The sequence below is a fragment of the Tachysurus vachellii genome, chromosome 9 (assembly GCF_030014155.1).
Source record: "Tachysurus vachellii isolate PV-2020 chromosome 9, HZAU_Pvac_v1, whole genome shotgun sequence".
NCBI classification, from domain to species: Eukaryota; Metazoa; Chordata; class Actinopteri; order Siluriformes; family Bagridae; genus Tachysurus; species Tachysurus vachellii.
This window is the reverse complement of record NC_083468.1, coordinates 24,394,164-24,408,998: the sequence shown is the minus strand read 5'-3', so window position 1 is coordinate 24,408,998 and position 14,835 is coordinate 24,394,164. Positions and strand designations below refer to the sequence as shown.

The window sequence follows — 14,835 nt, the reverse complement described above, 5'->3', positions numbered from 1 at the left end:
GAGTGAGTGAGTAAATGAGTGAGTGAGTGAGTTAGTGAGTGAGTAAATAAATAAGTGAGTGAGTGAGGGAGGGAGTTAGTGAGTAAATAAGTGAGTGAGTGAGTTAGTCAGTAAGTGAGTGAGTTAGTTATTGAGCGAATAAGTGAATGAGAGAGGGAATGAGTGACTGTGTGAATGGGTGAGTGAATGAATGAGTAAATGAGTGAATGGGTGAGTGAGTGAGTAATAAATCTTCATCTGAATTTCTCAGTCCGATTGAGATCTATGGACTCTGGAGACCAAGTCAACATCATATTTATTAAACCGTTTTTTTTTTTTTTTTTTCAGGAATGTTACAGGACAGGGCTGTAGTACTTCTACACCAATGTTTAGATAAGTGGAACTACATGAATACCAGTATGCAAGGCAGGGGCGTAGCCATCATTTAAAAAGTGGGGGAACGAAATGTCTAGTGTTATCTGTTTTTTTTTTCAATTAACCCTTGTGTAAATGACAGGTTTTATTTTTAATCATGATTTTTTTAATCATGCTTATATGCGTTATGATTATATATGATTATAAAACAGAAAGAAAGAAAGAAAGAAAGAAAGAAAGAAAGAAAGAAAGAAAGAAAGAAAGAAAGAAAGAAAGAGAACAGCTTGCCACTGGGACAGTACCCTTAAAAGGACATCTTTGTACCTTATTTAACCCCAAAAAATTTATAGTTGTACATTAAGGTACACATTAGGTAGTAATGTGTAACCTTTTGAGTATAAAGTACAAAGATGTCCTTATAATGGTACTAAGAGTATATTGTTTACATATTTCAAAATGTATTTTGTGTATGCACAGTACATGGCACACAGTAATGGATATTTGCACATTCAAATAGTGCGGGGGACTATTAGTACTATAGTGCTCGGCAGGTTTCAGAGCATCCCCCTGTGCTATTGTGACGAATATTCTTCACGTCACGTGTCAGTGTTTTTATGATGCTGCTGATCGTTGTGTACAATAAAATCTTAACTTATACAAGCTTAAATCACTAAATTCGACTTTTCACCGTAGAAATATTTGGGTAATGCTGTCACAGCTTGCGTCATAACGTGCTTTCTGGTCCACTATGTGAAAGTTCAGTGGTCTGAGCTGCAGGCTGGCAGTGCTGTGTAGTATCTGGTTTGCTTTGGGACGGAGCTGCTGTCATGCTAATTAAGGAAGCCGTTTGGGATTTTAGTGCAGATGCAGTGGGGACTTAAAGGCGCTTGAAGCCCGTCCCAGATCTTCATTAAGGGGGCGCGGATACTCCAACACTTCAGTGCGTAAAAGTTGCCCGAGATGCGCGCACACCACGCAGACCTCGTGCCTGTAGCCGTTTTGATCCGATCTTTCTCATCATCATCATCATCATCATGTAAAACATGCCTCCTTAATAGAGGGCTTTGTATTATCCTACAACAGCAATCAGCACTGGAGTGACTGAAGAGTTTCTGTTGATTGACAGATTAAAGGGAAACATGAGCCGATTTTATTATCGCATGCTTCTTTTTCTGTTTACTTTCTTCAGCACTGTTTTACTTCCGACTTCTGGAAATTCACGGAATGAAGCTGACAGCAGCAGGTAAGGATTCTCTTACTCAACATTCCTGCATGATTTCACTTTTAAAGCTAGTAGTTGTCTTTATGTTTTGTCCATGGCATGAATTTTATGTCTTAAGGATTAAGGATGTTGTGTGTATGTAATAGAAGGACAGTTTTGCTTCCCTAAAGCTGCTTAAAGATGATTTGATTGATGAATTTTGAGACATTCTGGGATAAAAAAAAAAAAATTAAATAATTCAATGGATTTATGAAATAAAAAAAATTGTTTTATGGCATATCTAAATGACACACACACACACACACACACACACACACAAAGGGAGGATATATATATGTGTATATATATGTATATATACACATATGTATATATATATTTATATACATATGTGTATGTATATATATATATATATATATATATATATATATATATATATATATATATATATATATACATATATATATATCGTTTAATTCTCGGTATATCATGAAAATGAGTGACAGTTCGTTGGAAGGCAGTTCATCTCAGGGCACTATTCACACACACACGCACACACACTAATGTACACACACATATGCATACATACATTCACACTTAAAGCCAATTTATCAGAGCCATTCAACCAATGGCATGGATTTGGAAGTTGAAAACTGACGAGCTGGAGGTTATGAGACACCTGAAGAACATGCAAAAAGCCATACAGACAACAACTTGTCTTTGAACTTTGTGGATCAAAGATTAGGTCTGTGAAATATCTGTAGATATAAAAATGAAATCTATCATCAATCTTCTTTAGTGGAACCCTTAAAGTTTCTTTGTACTTTTTCCCTCTCTTAAACAGCTGCTCAAACCTCTTAATTATCCAATAAAGAATCCTTGAAGAACATTTTTGTTTAAATGTTTTCTTTCAGATCTCACTTAGAAAACTCTTTGCCAAGGTCCCTAAATCCCTAGAATAGGATTAAAGTGGGTATAAGACAGTTAAATCAGTTATAAGCACCTTCCTCTCACTTTCTTTGCTCTAATCCTCATCAGTGCTTTATCCTGAGCAGTGGCATGAGAAAAGCCTGGAGGTTTTGGTGTGATTAAACTCTGACATTAGATAGATTAGTGTTATGAACTGTGCCTATCTCAGGCGTCATTGGGCATCAAGGCAGGATACTCCCTGGACGGAGTGCCAACCCATCGCAGGGCTATTTATTTGTTTATTTTTTTTTAATTAATCTCTTGTTCCTTTAAAATTTTATTATTTACTTATTTAATTTATTTACTTATTTATCTACATTTCTAAATTTCTAAACGTTTCTATAGTAACAAAATGTGTGTGTGGTAGTAGATTTGGTGAAGTGTTTATTTATCATGATAACTGGAGAAAAGAAGAAAACTATAGTGTGGTTATTCTTTAATTCATTTTGCTTTTGAGCTTTTTTTTTTTAATCGCTGTGGTTTAAGACAAATAAAACGCTTGATCCACATGATCCACTAAAATACATGATCCACAGCAGGGGGATGTGATGTAGTTTGACTACTATACAGTGCTGTGTAATCTGCCTGTACAACCTCCTCATTCATCATCATTACAGTATTTGGCTTTACAATGCTGATCTATCACAGAGAGCTAAAGCATGGACATGACTCTTTGGATTCATCTTTAGATGTTTTATTGTGAGTTTTGATCATGCTGAACGGTCTCAGATGCTCCAGATGAGACTTTCTGAGAGTTTGGATGAATCACAGCAGTGACACGATCCAACAAATGAATGCAGAATGAATAAACAACTACTTTTTACAGAAATTGAAACCGAAAACTTTCACAACATACTATATCAGATGGTTTTGCTGTGCTCTTTGACCTCTTGAATCCTTCCCTGTATCGCTGCTATTAACTTTGAAGTACCGACCTGGCAGCTCGAACCGTTTCAGTCTCTCAACAGCCTATAATCTGTACAGTCCAAAACACAAAGAAACCAAGATTAGTGTGAGGAACTTATCTGACCTCTCTCTCTCTCTCTCTCTCTCTCTGTCTGTCTGTCTCTCTGTCTGTCTCTCTCTCTCTCTCCCTCTCTCTCTCGCTCTCTCTGTCTGTCTGTCTCTCTCTCTGTCTGTCTAACTGTGATTTAATGATGTGTTTGTATTACAGAGAAGAATGTCCTGAAAATAAGATCGTGACAGTGGAGTACCTGTGTATCAGAGCAGGAGGAGAGAGCGGCACATGCCTCAGGTAAGACCGGATCTTAATGCTTTTACCTCAAACACAGTTAGCTAGAAGTAATAAAAAATAGAGTAAAAAATAGAAATCTGGATGATTATACAGAGTTAAAGAGTTGTTAAAGGTGTTCAAACTATGGTTAGGTGAAAGATTACTTACTTATCAATGCTGCAATCGACTAAAGGCCATAACTTGGAAAAAACATTGGAAACTCAATTCAAACTCAGAAACCTTGCCAGAGAAAAGACTGCTAATTGTTGCTAACCTTACGATAAGCAACAATTAAAGTAACATTTCTTACATGTATATATAAATACGTGCTTAAGATCACTCAAATCTAGAACACTAACTCTACAGTTTGCTGTTTTGAGGAAGTTAAATATTCAGCAGTTAGCTGATTAGCATATTGCTAACAAAATGACATCAATTAGAACACTGATATCCGAGTCATAGGTAATACCTTCCCTACCTTACTTTACTTTACTCTACCTTTACCGTACTTTACCTTACCTTACCTTACTTTACCCTACTTTACTTTACCTTACCTTACTTTATTTTACCCTACCTTTACCTTACTTTACTTTACTTTACCATACTTTACCTTACCGTACCTTACTTTACCATACTTTACCTTACTGAGTTATCTTACTTTACCTTACTTTATCTTACTTTACTTTACTTTACTTTACTTTACTTTACTTTACTTTACTTTACTTTACCTTACCTTACCTTACTTTACTTTACTTTACCTTACCTTACCTTACCTTATCTTACCTTACCTTATCTTACTTTACTTTACTTTACTTTACTTTACCTTACCTTACCTTACCTTACCTTACCTTACCTTACCTTACCTTATCTTACTTTACTTTACTTTACTTTACTTTACTTTACTTTACCTTACCTTACTTTACAGTACTTTACCATACCTTATCTTACTTTACTTTACTTTACCTTACCATACCTTACTTTACTTTACTTTTCCTTACCTTACTTTACTTTACCTTACCTTATCTTACTTTACTTTACTTTACTTTACTTTACCTTACCTTACCTTACCTTACCTTACCTTACCTTACCTTACCTTACCTTATCTTACTTTACTTTACTTTACTTTACCTTACCTTACTTTACAGTACTTACCTTATCTTACTTTACTTTACTTTACCTTACCATACCTTACTTTACTTTACTTTTCCTTACCTTACCTTACTTTACTTTACCTTACCTTATCTTACTTTACCTTATGTTACTTACTTTTGAGGTATCTTACTTTACCTTACCTTACTTTACCTTACCTTACTTTACTTTACTTTACTTTACTTTACTTTACCTTACCTTACCTTACCTTACCTTACCTTACCTTACCTTACCTTACCATACCTTACCTTACTTTACTTTACCATACTTTACCTTACCATACTTTACTTTACTTTACTTTACTTTACCATACCTTACCTTACTTTACTTTACCTTACCTTACCTTACCTTACCATACCTTACCTTACCTTACCTTACTTTACTTTACTTTACCTTACCTTACTTTACTTTACTTTACTTTACTTTACTTTACTTTACTTTACTTTACCTTACTTTACCTTATTTTACTTACTTTACTTTACCTTACCTTATCTTACTTTACCTTACCTTACCTTACTTTACTTTACCATACTTTACCATACCTTACTTTACCTTACCTTACCTTACCTTACTTTACTTTACTTTACTTTGCCTTACTTTACCTTACTTTACTTTACTTTACTTTACTTTAGATCACCTTTCCTTATATCTTACTTTGCCTTACCTTTACCAACAGAGCTACTGTCATACAACTTTGCTCGCCTCTTTAGTGTTGCTTAGGTTATATGAGCTATATGAGTTAAGAAAATATAGCACACAGAAGCACAAGTCTGTCTATAAAAGTATATAACTGTTTACAAGCTACTTGATAAGCTACAAGCTACATAATGCCTATATAAGTCATATATGACTTTTTATATTTTACCAATGACAAATTTTTAATGACATAAGGTTGAGTAATTTGCATACTTTTTGGTTTTCTGTGCTGAGTTTTAGCTTTAATTTTAAATGGTATATAGTTTTATGTCAGTTCCCATTAAAGGCTTGTGTAGCTAATGTTGGTGTCATGTAGCACCATAATAACCAGCACTAGTGTTAAACAGTGATCGTATCGATGGGTAAATTATATCCGGCATTTAAGCGTACATGACTGCATCGAAGTCGACTTAAACGGACCGTTGATAATTCCAGCAGCAGATTCTTATCTGTGAGAAATCCCATTTCAGAGTCAAGAGCAAAAACAGACACCTTAAAGCCACAACCTCATTTACTTCTCTCATGCCATCAAACCTTCATCTCTGCTTCAGTCCAAGTGCTACATTAGTGAGTATTGAGCAGATATGTCAGAGTCTGGCTGAGAGGAGGATCTGTTTACTGTCAGGGTTAACTCCAACATGGGCTGGGTATTGTTTAATACAATTGACCTCTATGGATTCAGAGGGACTGCAGTAAGGGGCTTCTTAGGGGTCCAAGCACTGGAAACTGGAAACCTCTTCTTCTTCTTCTTCTTCTTCTTCTTCTTCTTCTTCTTCTTCTTCTTCTTCTTCTTCTTCTTCTTTGTCTTCTTCTATTCATGACTGGTTCATACAAAATCTAAAAGCCATAGTTCAGGACAAGTATCTAAGAACATCTGTAATGTCTGAGAATCAGTCATCCACAGGGAGAGAGATTCCATTTAAATAACGGTTTCAAAGATGTTGTACTAGAGAAGGTTCTTGGACCCTGCAGATCACCACTTTTTATGTGCCCATTTTTTGTTTCTTTTACTTTCGCTCTCTAGATTGATGCTCTTTGTCCAGAGGCTCTTGAATCTTGTTCTAATTAGCGTTGCCTCAAACTCAGCAGTTTGACAGAGTGATGTTTAAACTCTGGCAGTGTTTGTACGCATCAATATCTTCCAGAAACCTCACAAAAGAGCAAATAATGCAGCCAGATCTGTGAAAGAAAATGGAGTCGACGAGTCTATTTGGGCCATCTGTCTTTCTGTGGTTAAATATATATAGCAGCACTAAAAGGACTGATGAGCTGTTCAATTTACACTCTGATGAAGACGAACAGATTCAAGTTAAATACACATTTCTTTACTCGGTAATCCTGCTGGCTTGTTAAAAGTTTTGTTAAAGACACAGACCTGTTGCAATCGAACTCGGTGTTTACACATTTGCCTGAATATGGAATACCAGGAGACGTCAATGTAAATTAATACATTTTTAAATGTACAATAAAAAGGCAGGTATTAAATGGTTAGAGACAAAATAAACTCTTCAACTAAGTCTCAATAATGAGAATGCTTACCAAAATTGTGCTCTGTTATAATTAGAAAGTTTCCTAAAAATGATGACGATTCAATGCGTAATTATTATTTATTATTTTAGTGGCACATGGCAATTCAACAGGGATATTAGTTGTTACAATTTTGACCACACACCTCTGGAGTTGGGGATGGATTCCTACATCCTCCCTGTGTGTGTGTGTGTGTGTGTGTGTGTGTGTGTGTGTGTGTGTGTGTGTGTGTGTGTGTGTGTGTGCAGTTCTCCCCCCTCCCCTTTCCCCTGTGTTCTTCGGTTTCCTCCAGCAGTCCAAAGACAAATGTTGGAGGCTGACTGTTAATTCTAAGTTGTCTGTACTCTTTGACTGTGTGAGTGTCTGTGTGTGTGTGTGTGTGTGTGTGTGTGTGTGTGTGTTGTGATTGGTTGCTATTGTTTTGTGTTTTCAAAAAAAAAAGAATGTTTAAACTGTTTCTTATTTTGAAGCTTAAGTAGCTAGTTATTCACATGCTTACATGGCAGTACTTCAGGAATACTGACTTTGAAATGTGATTAGCATGCGTATAGCTTCTGCTAGAACAAGCTGACAAGCTCCTGTATATTATAACTAAATATTAAGCTACACTCTTTAAAATCCCAGTCTTAACGGCATGTACCCTTTTAATTCATCCTGTCGTATATTACTTGCAATTCTTGTAAGTCTGTCTATCGCTGTGTTATCTTTGTACGAGTAATCCTCTTACGTCCTGAGTCCTGAGCCAGGTATTTTAATGCATCATTCATCACAGCATGGCCTCAGACTGCACCTGTCTCTTTGCCATACACTCCTGTCTTACAGTTTCATCCTCATCCAAAAAGCATTGACTCCAGATGACAGATATGTACACAAACGGATCATTTGCACAGAATGAATGATGTTTTATCCAAGTAGAAATAAGAGAAATTTTTTATTCAGTCAGTAATGTGGTTCTTTGTGCTGGAGAGAGAGTGTGAGTGAAAAAGGACAGAGGTTTTTACAGCCAGTTTTTTCACAGAAGACATTTGGTGGATGCTAAGATTAGGGATGATTTATGTTTTAAGCCTGTGAGAGCTAAATAGTAAATTGTGTATCATTAATGCTGTGAGGAGATGAAACACAGGCTTAGTGAATGTGTGTGTGTGTGTGTGTGTGTGTGTGTGTGTGTGTGTGTGTGTGTAAGAGAGAGAGAGAGAGAGGGAGGAGGGTGTGAAGGTGTGAAGGTGGTGGTTTGGTGTCAAAGCTTTAGGGATTTATAGCTTGACAGGCTTCAGATTGCAATCTATGATCATACTGTTTGGTATGGTATGAATTGGGAAGGAGGAAGAACCCAATTTCTCTCTCTCTCTCTCTCTCTCTCTCTCTCTCGCGCTCTCTGAAAATTTGTCTCTATTGAGCTTTTTGTTAATTGTTCATATCCCTTATAAACATAAACTGAAAAATAAAATTGAAATTGTAGTATGTGAAAAGTTCGGACTTCCAGCTGTAAAACCGGCGGTCATCAGGTCAAGTAGTCATCCTCATACATCATACATCCTCATACATCCTCAGTAGTGTAATGAATTCTGACCAACAAACTTTGCACTAAAATCCAAAATCTTTCTGTATGCATCTGAAAATACAACTAATTGATGCCTACAATGCAGTAGAAGGCTTAGAAGATATCAGATGTCTTCAACTTCACAGCTATTTCCACTGGCTGAAATATCATTAAGAAATGACACTTAAATGGACCGATGAAATAGAGAAATGTGAACAATCATCAAAGGTTTTTTGCACAAACAAGGAAACATTACGCAGTATATTGAAGAATGGAAGAAAATATTGAAGAACATTGTAACACAACCAGATGAGAAAATGAATAGATGCTGACACTGATAAAAGGACAATGATCTAAAACATTCCACTCGATTGTGGACTACCTCAGGAAATGTGAGCTGAATCGTTTGGAATGAGTTTTACAGATCGCTGACTTGTCCATTGCTAAAAAGATGTGTGTTTAAATCTTCAACATGTGCGTGTAAGATCGCCCAGGAAAATCTCTGAACGCAACAAAGAAGACTACGACCCTCATTCTGCCAGCGGGGTATTAGTAAATCTCTCTCTCTCTCTCTCTCACTCTGTCTGTCTGTCTGTCTATCTCTCTCTCATCATGCCGCAGACGTCTATGACAGCGTGTTTCCTGTGGAAAACTCCCCCTGAGTAATGCGTGATGTTTGATCCAGATGAAGTGAAGTTGCCCCTGGCAGGGGGAGGTTGTGTAAAACCAGGAGCCGTCGCTGTAAAGGGCTCCATACAGGAAATGGGAAGCAGAGAGAAGCTGCTAGCGGTCGCACCCTCTGACTTTTATGTAGGTTTATGGGGTGTCTCATGTCACAATGTGATCAGGGCTCCGTAACTGATATGGAGAGAATTAGGATGGTGAGAAGAAAGGATGGTGAGTGAAATGGAGATTTTCCAGCAAAGATGTGTCCGATTCTCCTGATCTCACTCACGTCATCTAGGAACACCGTATTAACCCTTTTGACCAGTACTCTGCTTTTCTCTTTAGCTAGTGGAGCTTAAAATACTTAGAAACTTTACAGTTACTTGTGACCAATGTCAGGAAAATGTTGGGTGTGAAGGGATTGAACAATAATCAGGAACAGATTTGTGAAAGCCTGAGGTTGATTATTTTTCCAGTCAAAGCATGTCTAATGTTTAATCTATTAGATTTATTATGTACTTTAATTATTTTGTTCGTCTGTTTATTGTTACGTTTAATATTATGGAGCATCCACGATACAAATACCTTCCTGTTTTCGTTTACACCCATGAACAATAATGTGTAGTCTTACGTTAAGTCAGTAAGACAAAAACTTACAGCTTGTTGTGTAACTAAACTTGACAGAAAAGTGCAAAATCCACCGCCTTGAAGAACACGGATAAATGGCTGCGCTAAAATCTCTCACGACTCAAACCACGATTAGTAAATCAGATAAAGGTGTAGTGTGGCTTGAAGTTGATGGATTAAATAACTGGGTTGAACAGTTGATTAAATAATAACCAAAGTTTGAATTATTTATTTATTTATTTATTTATTTTATATATGTACATACTACTCTCTCTCTCTCTCTCTCTCCCTCTCTCTCTCTCTCTCTCTCTCTCTCTCTCTCTCTATATATATATATATATATATATATATATATATATATATATCTCGCTCTCTCTCTCTCTCTCTCTCTCTCTCTCTCTCTCTCAGATCTTTATCGCTCTTTGTGTCACTGGAAATAATTGTCTCAGCCACTTTTGCTTATTTTTTTCCACACCGAACCTGTCTCACTGTCACTGTTAGATCAATGTGTGTGTGTGTGTGTGTGTGTGTGTATGAACCCGCTGTCCAGGTCCACAAGTCAAAAACTAAAGTTACTCATATCTGAATATCACTTGGGCTAAACCGTATACCATATTAATTCCACTGAGTCAGTGGATTGCTGTGTTTTTCTTCCTAACATTGTAATTCTCTCCAGATGTGTTGCCTTAGATCTTTAGAATTCCTACCAACAGAACAAACACCATTCTTTCTCTTCCAGTGGTTTAGAGCTTTTGTGCTAAATTACACTGAAGCTGAAATGACGGCAGTTTCGTAAAGTTGGGGTCAATACTTATGCAAAGAACTACACTATATGGCCAAAAGATTGTGGACACCTAGTCAATTTCTTGAACATCGCATTCTTTGCTAATGTAATAAGCTCCACACTTCTTGGGAGGCTTTCCACTAGATGTTGGATTGTGGTTGTGGGGATTTGTGTTCATTCAGCTACAAGAGCATTCGTGAGATCAGACATTAAGGAGGTCTGGGGTTTAGTCAGTGCTCCAGTTAATCCCAAAGGTGTTCAGTTGTGTTGAGTCAGAATCAGGGCTCTGTGTAGGGCACTTGAGTTCTTCCATCTTCATCAACCTTGTCTTCATGGAGCTGACTTTTTGGACACAGACATTGTCAAGCTGGTTTGTGTCTCTTAGTTCCAGTGATGGCAAATTGCATTTTTACAGCAAAAGACATTCTATACAATTGTGTTCTTCCAACAACACCTATGGCTGTAATGGTCATATAATGTAAACTTGTGGACGGATAATGTATATGGAGTGGTAGTAGTGACAGTGAGTAACTTTATGTATGTTATAAATCACAAATCTTTGGGTTTATTTACAGCACATGGAGGATTTTCAGATCAGAGTCACTGCTGTGATAATTACTATTTTTCCTAGAGACCAAACCATTTAGTTTGTTCCTGTGGTGCTTAATATGGACCTCATATGAAAGCAGACGCTCAGGTCTTTAAGAATGTGTAGTGTTTCATCTGTATTTTTTCACATAAATGTTTGTATCTTCAAAGCAAATGGTGAAATCAAACCCATTTCTGCTCCCTGAGATCAATTAGCTTGGGCTTTCTCTTTCGTGGTCCATGGGGAAAACTCCTGCTAACTCCACTCAGAGCAAAGTGCACTCTCTTCCCTTTCTTTGGTCTGCTGCTCTTTCTTTGATCCTAATCTCCTGATCCCTTCATCCATCCATCTCCATCTCCATCCAACTTCTGTGTGTTTTGATGGGGGTCACATTCCAGTGACAGCGGGATGGCAGGGTCGTAGCCTCCCCTTGCAAGCCGTCTGTCAAGATCAGAGCTGATTTTGATTTGTTTTATTTACTCACAAAGAACGTACGCAAATCTTGACTAGAGACTACAAAAGTAATTTCATTCGATTCAATTCAATGTAATGTATGTTATAATTATGTATATTATATTATAATTATGTGTAATAAAATTATAATTATTATTATGTATAATGTATAGTGCTTTTATCTGTTCACATTTTCTCAAGGCAGCTTTATAGAAGTATGGAAACAGAAAAAAAATTAAATTTTAAGGTTTAAAATTAAGTTAATCTCACGGTGACCAGGAAAAACTCCCTGAGATGATATGAGGAAGAAACCAGACTCAGAAGTGAACCTCATCGTCATTTAGTGACACTGGACAGGAAATAACGTAAATGATAATAATGGGATATGAAATAACGTCCTTTCTAAAACAGTTTATAGTTGAGTGGAATAAAGCATAACGGGGCTCATAAAAACACTGATAAATCTGATAAAATGTCATAAATGTAAATATAAATGTCAAATTTTTCCAACAGTAGCTTTTGTCACCTCTGGTGTGTTTATTAGGAATCCAGATTTTTAAACAGCTGTATTTGTGACAAGTGGTAAAGCTACAAAAATAAAACCCACAACCAAATAGAAACCCATTGGAGATAAGAACTGAGCCACGTTGAGCTCTTTCTGTGACTCCTGTCAGCATGCCTGGGTGATCTTAGCTATGTATAAAGGGTTACTGATTATTACACAACGCAGTGTCTCAGTGTCTGAACCCAGCTCCAGCTGTTATTGCAAAATATAAGTCTTACACTGTAAGGACGGCTGATTGCTTACAGATGTTTGTGCAACCTTTTACAAACCGCACCATAAAAATGTAGCTGTAAAATGAAGCTTTGAATAAACCTGCAACAATAAGTGCAATTTATTATGTCTACAACCTTTAAATTCACTCGTCCTGGAGCTTGAATTCAGCTGCTGCTTTTTTAACAAAGCTAAGCTAGAGTATAAGGTGCTAAATCATGCTAAAGGCAACATTTCCCCCACAAACTAGCCATCAACTCAGAACTGTGATTCTGATGGTTCTGATGATATGCATTAGGGCCAAATTTGTTAACACGGTGGTCAATTCCTCTCATTATTTTCCCATTTAAAACAAAGAAGAAAAAAAAACATTTGGAAAAGTCGATTAATGAGCTAATGAACCTGTGTGCTAGGCTAGACAGCTAGCTAATTTAGCAAGGGTTAGAGAGACCTTCAGTTAGATAGAGAGGGAAAGACAGACGGACGGACTGACGGGCGGACGGATGGCGTGTGTTTAAGTGGAAGTGTAGTAAATAGCTTTCTCTCTGGGCCATGGATCCTCTTACTCATGGCTCCCATGAGGTTGACCCCTGGAAGTGAGCTGGCAAAATAAATAAACATAGTAGAGGGCTTCACACACACCCACACACACACACACACACACACACACACACACACACACACAGGAGCATCATTGTCCTTCACGGTGTCTCTCACACACAGTCTCCCTCTTGTCCGTGTGTGTTTGTAGGTCATTGACCTTTGGCTCTTATGGATGAAAGATACATCTCTCTAGATCCTTACTCGGTTTCCGTGTCTATCGGCACAGGGCCGACATCTTTTGTACAGGGAGTTTCAAAATCTCTGAACAATAAGGCAGATCTGGTTCCATCAGGCTTCAGGAAAGATTCAGCTTTTTTCCTGTTGAACACTTAATTCAGATTACCTTCATTTAGCCTATTCTGCAGAACACTGCGTTGCTTATACTGTACTGTGTTCTGCCTCAGCTACAGTATATATGGTTGAAATGACACTAAAAGCTTCATGACTTGACTTATATCACTTTAACAAGTGTTTAATACCAGTGGTATTCCATCAAACGTGAAAGATACAACAGACGTTATATTTAATCGAGTCTGCACACACAAAGGATTTAAATGATCATGATTCTGGGAAATTTGTCCAGTAAATATGTTTGAGTATATAAACAGTGATTATGTTCAAAACACACACCACAGTTATTTATTGTCTATGAGAATTATTCTCACACTGATCGTACCCTGTGATAAATAAATAAATAAAGTTGCTCTTTAAAGTGGAAGAAACTTTGAAACTGATCATACATACTTCATTTACTTCAGTCTTTCTTTCCTTATTATCTGGCAACGCGGTCAAATTTACTTTTATATTTTACACTTCATTTCTTCAGAGATGTTTATTCAAAGTAAGTTACTTTTAAGAAGTATTAACCTGTTTATGAGCATAATTTAAAAAATATATTGTAGGATATTGTATTGTAGGAGCAACACCTTAAGTTAATAACATTGTTCATTGGGTTTGATTGTTCATTGTTGTCTTTTACTTATCACTGCTCAATCTGGCAACCCTGGCAAAGATCTGTGGCTTCTCTGTGTCCGTTAATATGGATTATGTCCTGCATTATGACAGATTGACCCTACATGGAGAAGATTTTTTGCACACACACACACACACACACACACACACACACACACACACACACACACACAAACACATGACAAGAGCTCATTATGGATATTAGTCCACATTCCAGCTGTTAATGAGCAAATAAATCAAACGAGCATTCACACAAAATCCCCCCCTTGTTAGTGGATAAGTATGTAAACTGATAGGGGCTTTCTGGACTGTGTAACATGCTGAATACTGTGTGTGTGTGTGTGTGTGTGTGTGTGTGTGTGTGTGTGTGTGTGTGTGTGTGTGTGTGTGTGTGTGTGTGTGTGTGAGTGTTTTATGGGGGGCCTAAACAAGGGTCATTGCAAGTTAAAGTTTGAGCTGAGCTTGTTAGTGAGGCTTATCAATAGCACTGGAGATCTCATTAACAGGATAGTGTGTGTGTGTGTGTGTGTGTGTGTGTGTGTGTGTGTGTGTGTGTGTGTGTGTGTGTGTGAACTCTGCTGAAGTCTTCATGCTCAATAAACAAAGTGTGTTTCATACCCACAGAGACAAATTGGAGTCAAGCATGTATAGAGTTTATTTAACACAAGCTAATAATCA

General features: G+C 37.1%; 1 protein-coding gene across 1 annotated transcript in view; it reads left to right on the top strand.

The window, feature by feature from the left end:
- Positions 1 to 1,227: 1,227 nt before the first annotated feature.
- The window catches only part of LOC132851702 (collagen and calcium-binding EGF domain-containing protein 1-like), a 20,147-nt gene continuing 6,539 nt past the window's right edge, over positions 1,228 to 14,835 (top strand). Inside the window, exons 1-2 of the mRNA XM_060878687.1 lie at positions 1,228 to 1,597; positions 3,717 to 3,797. Of these exons, the coding sequence (XP_060734670.1) occupies positions 1,494 to 1,597; positions 3,717 to 3,797 (185 nt within the window). The 5' untranslated portion in view covers positions 1,228 to 1,493. The remainder of the gene's footprint in view (positions 1,598 to 3,716; positions 3,798 to 14,835) is intronic.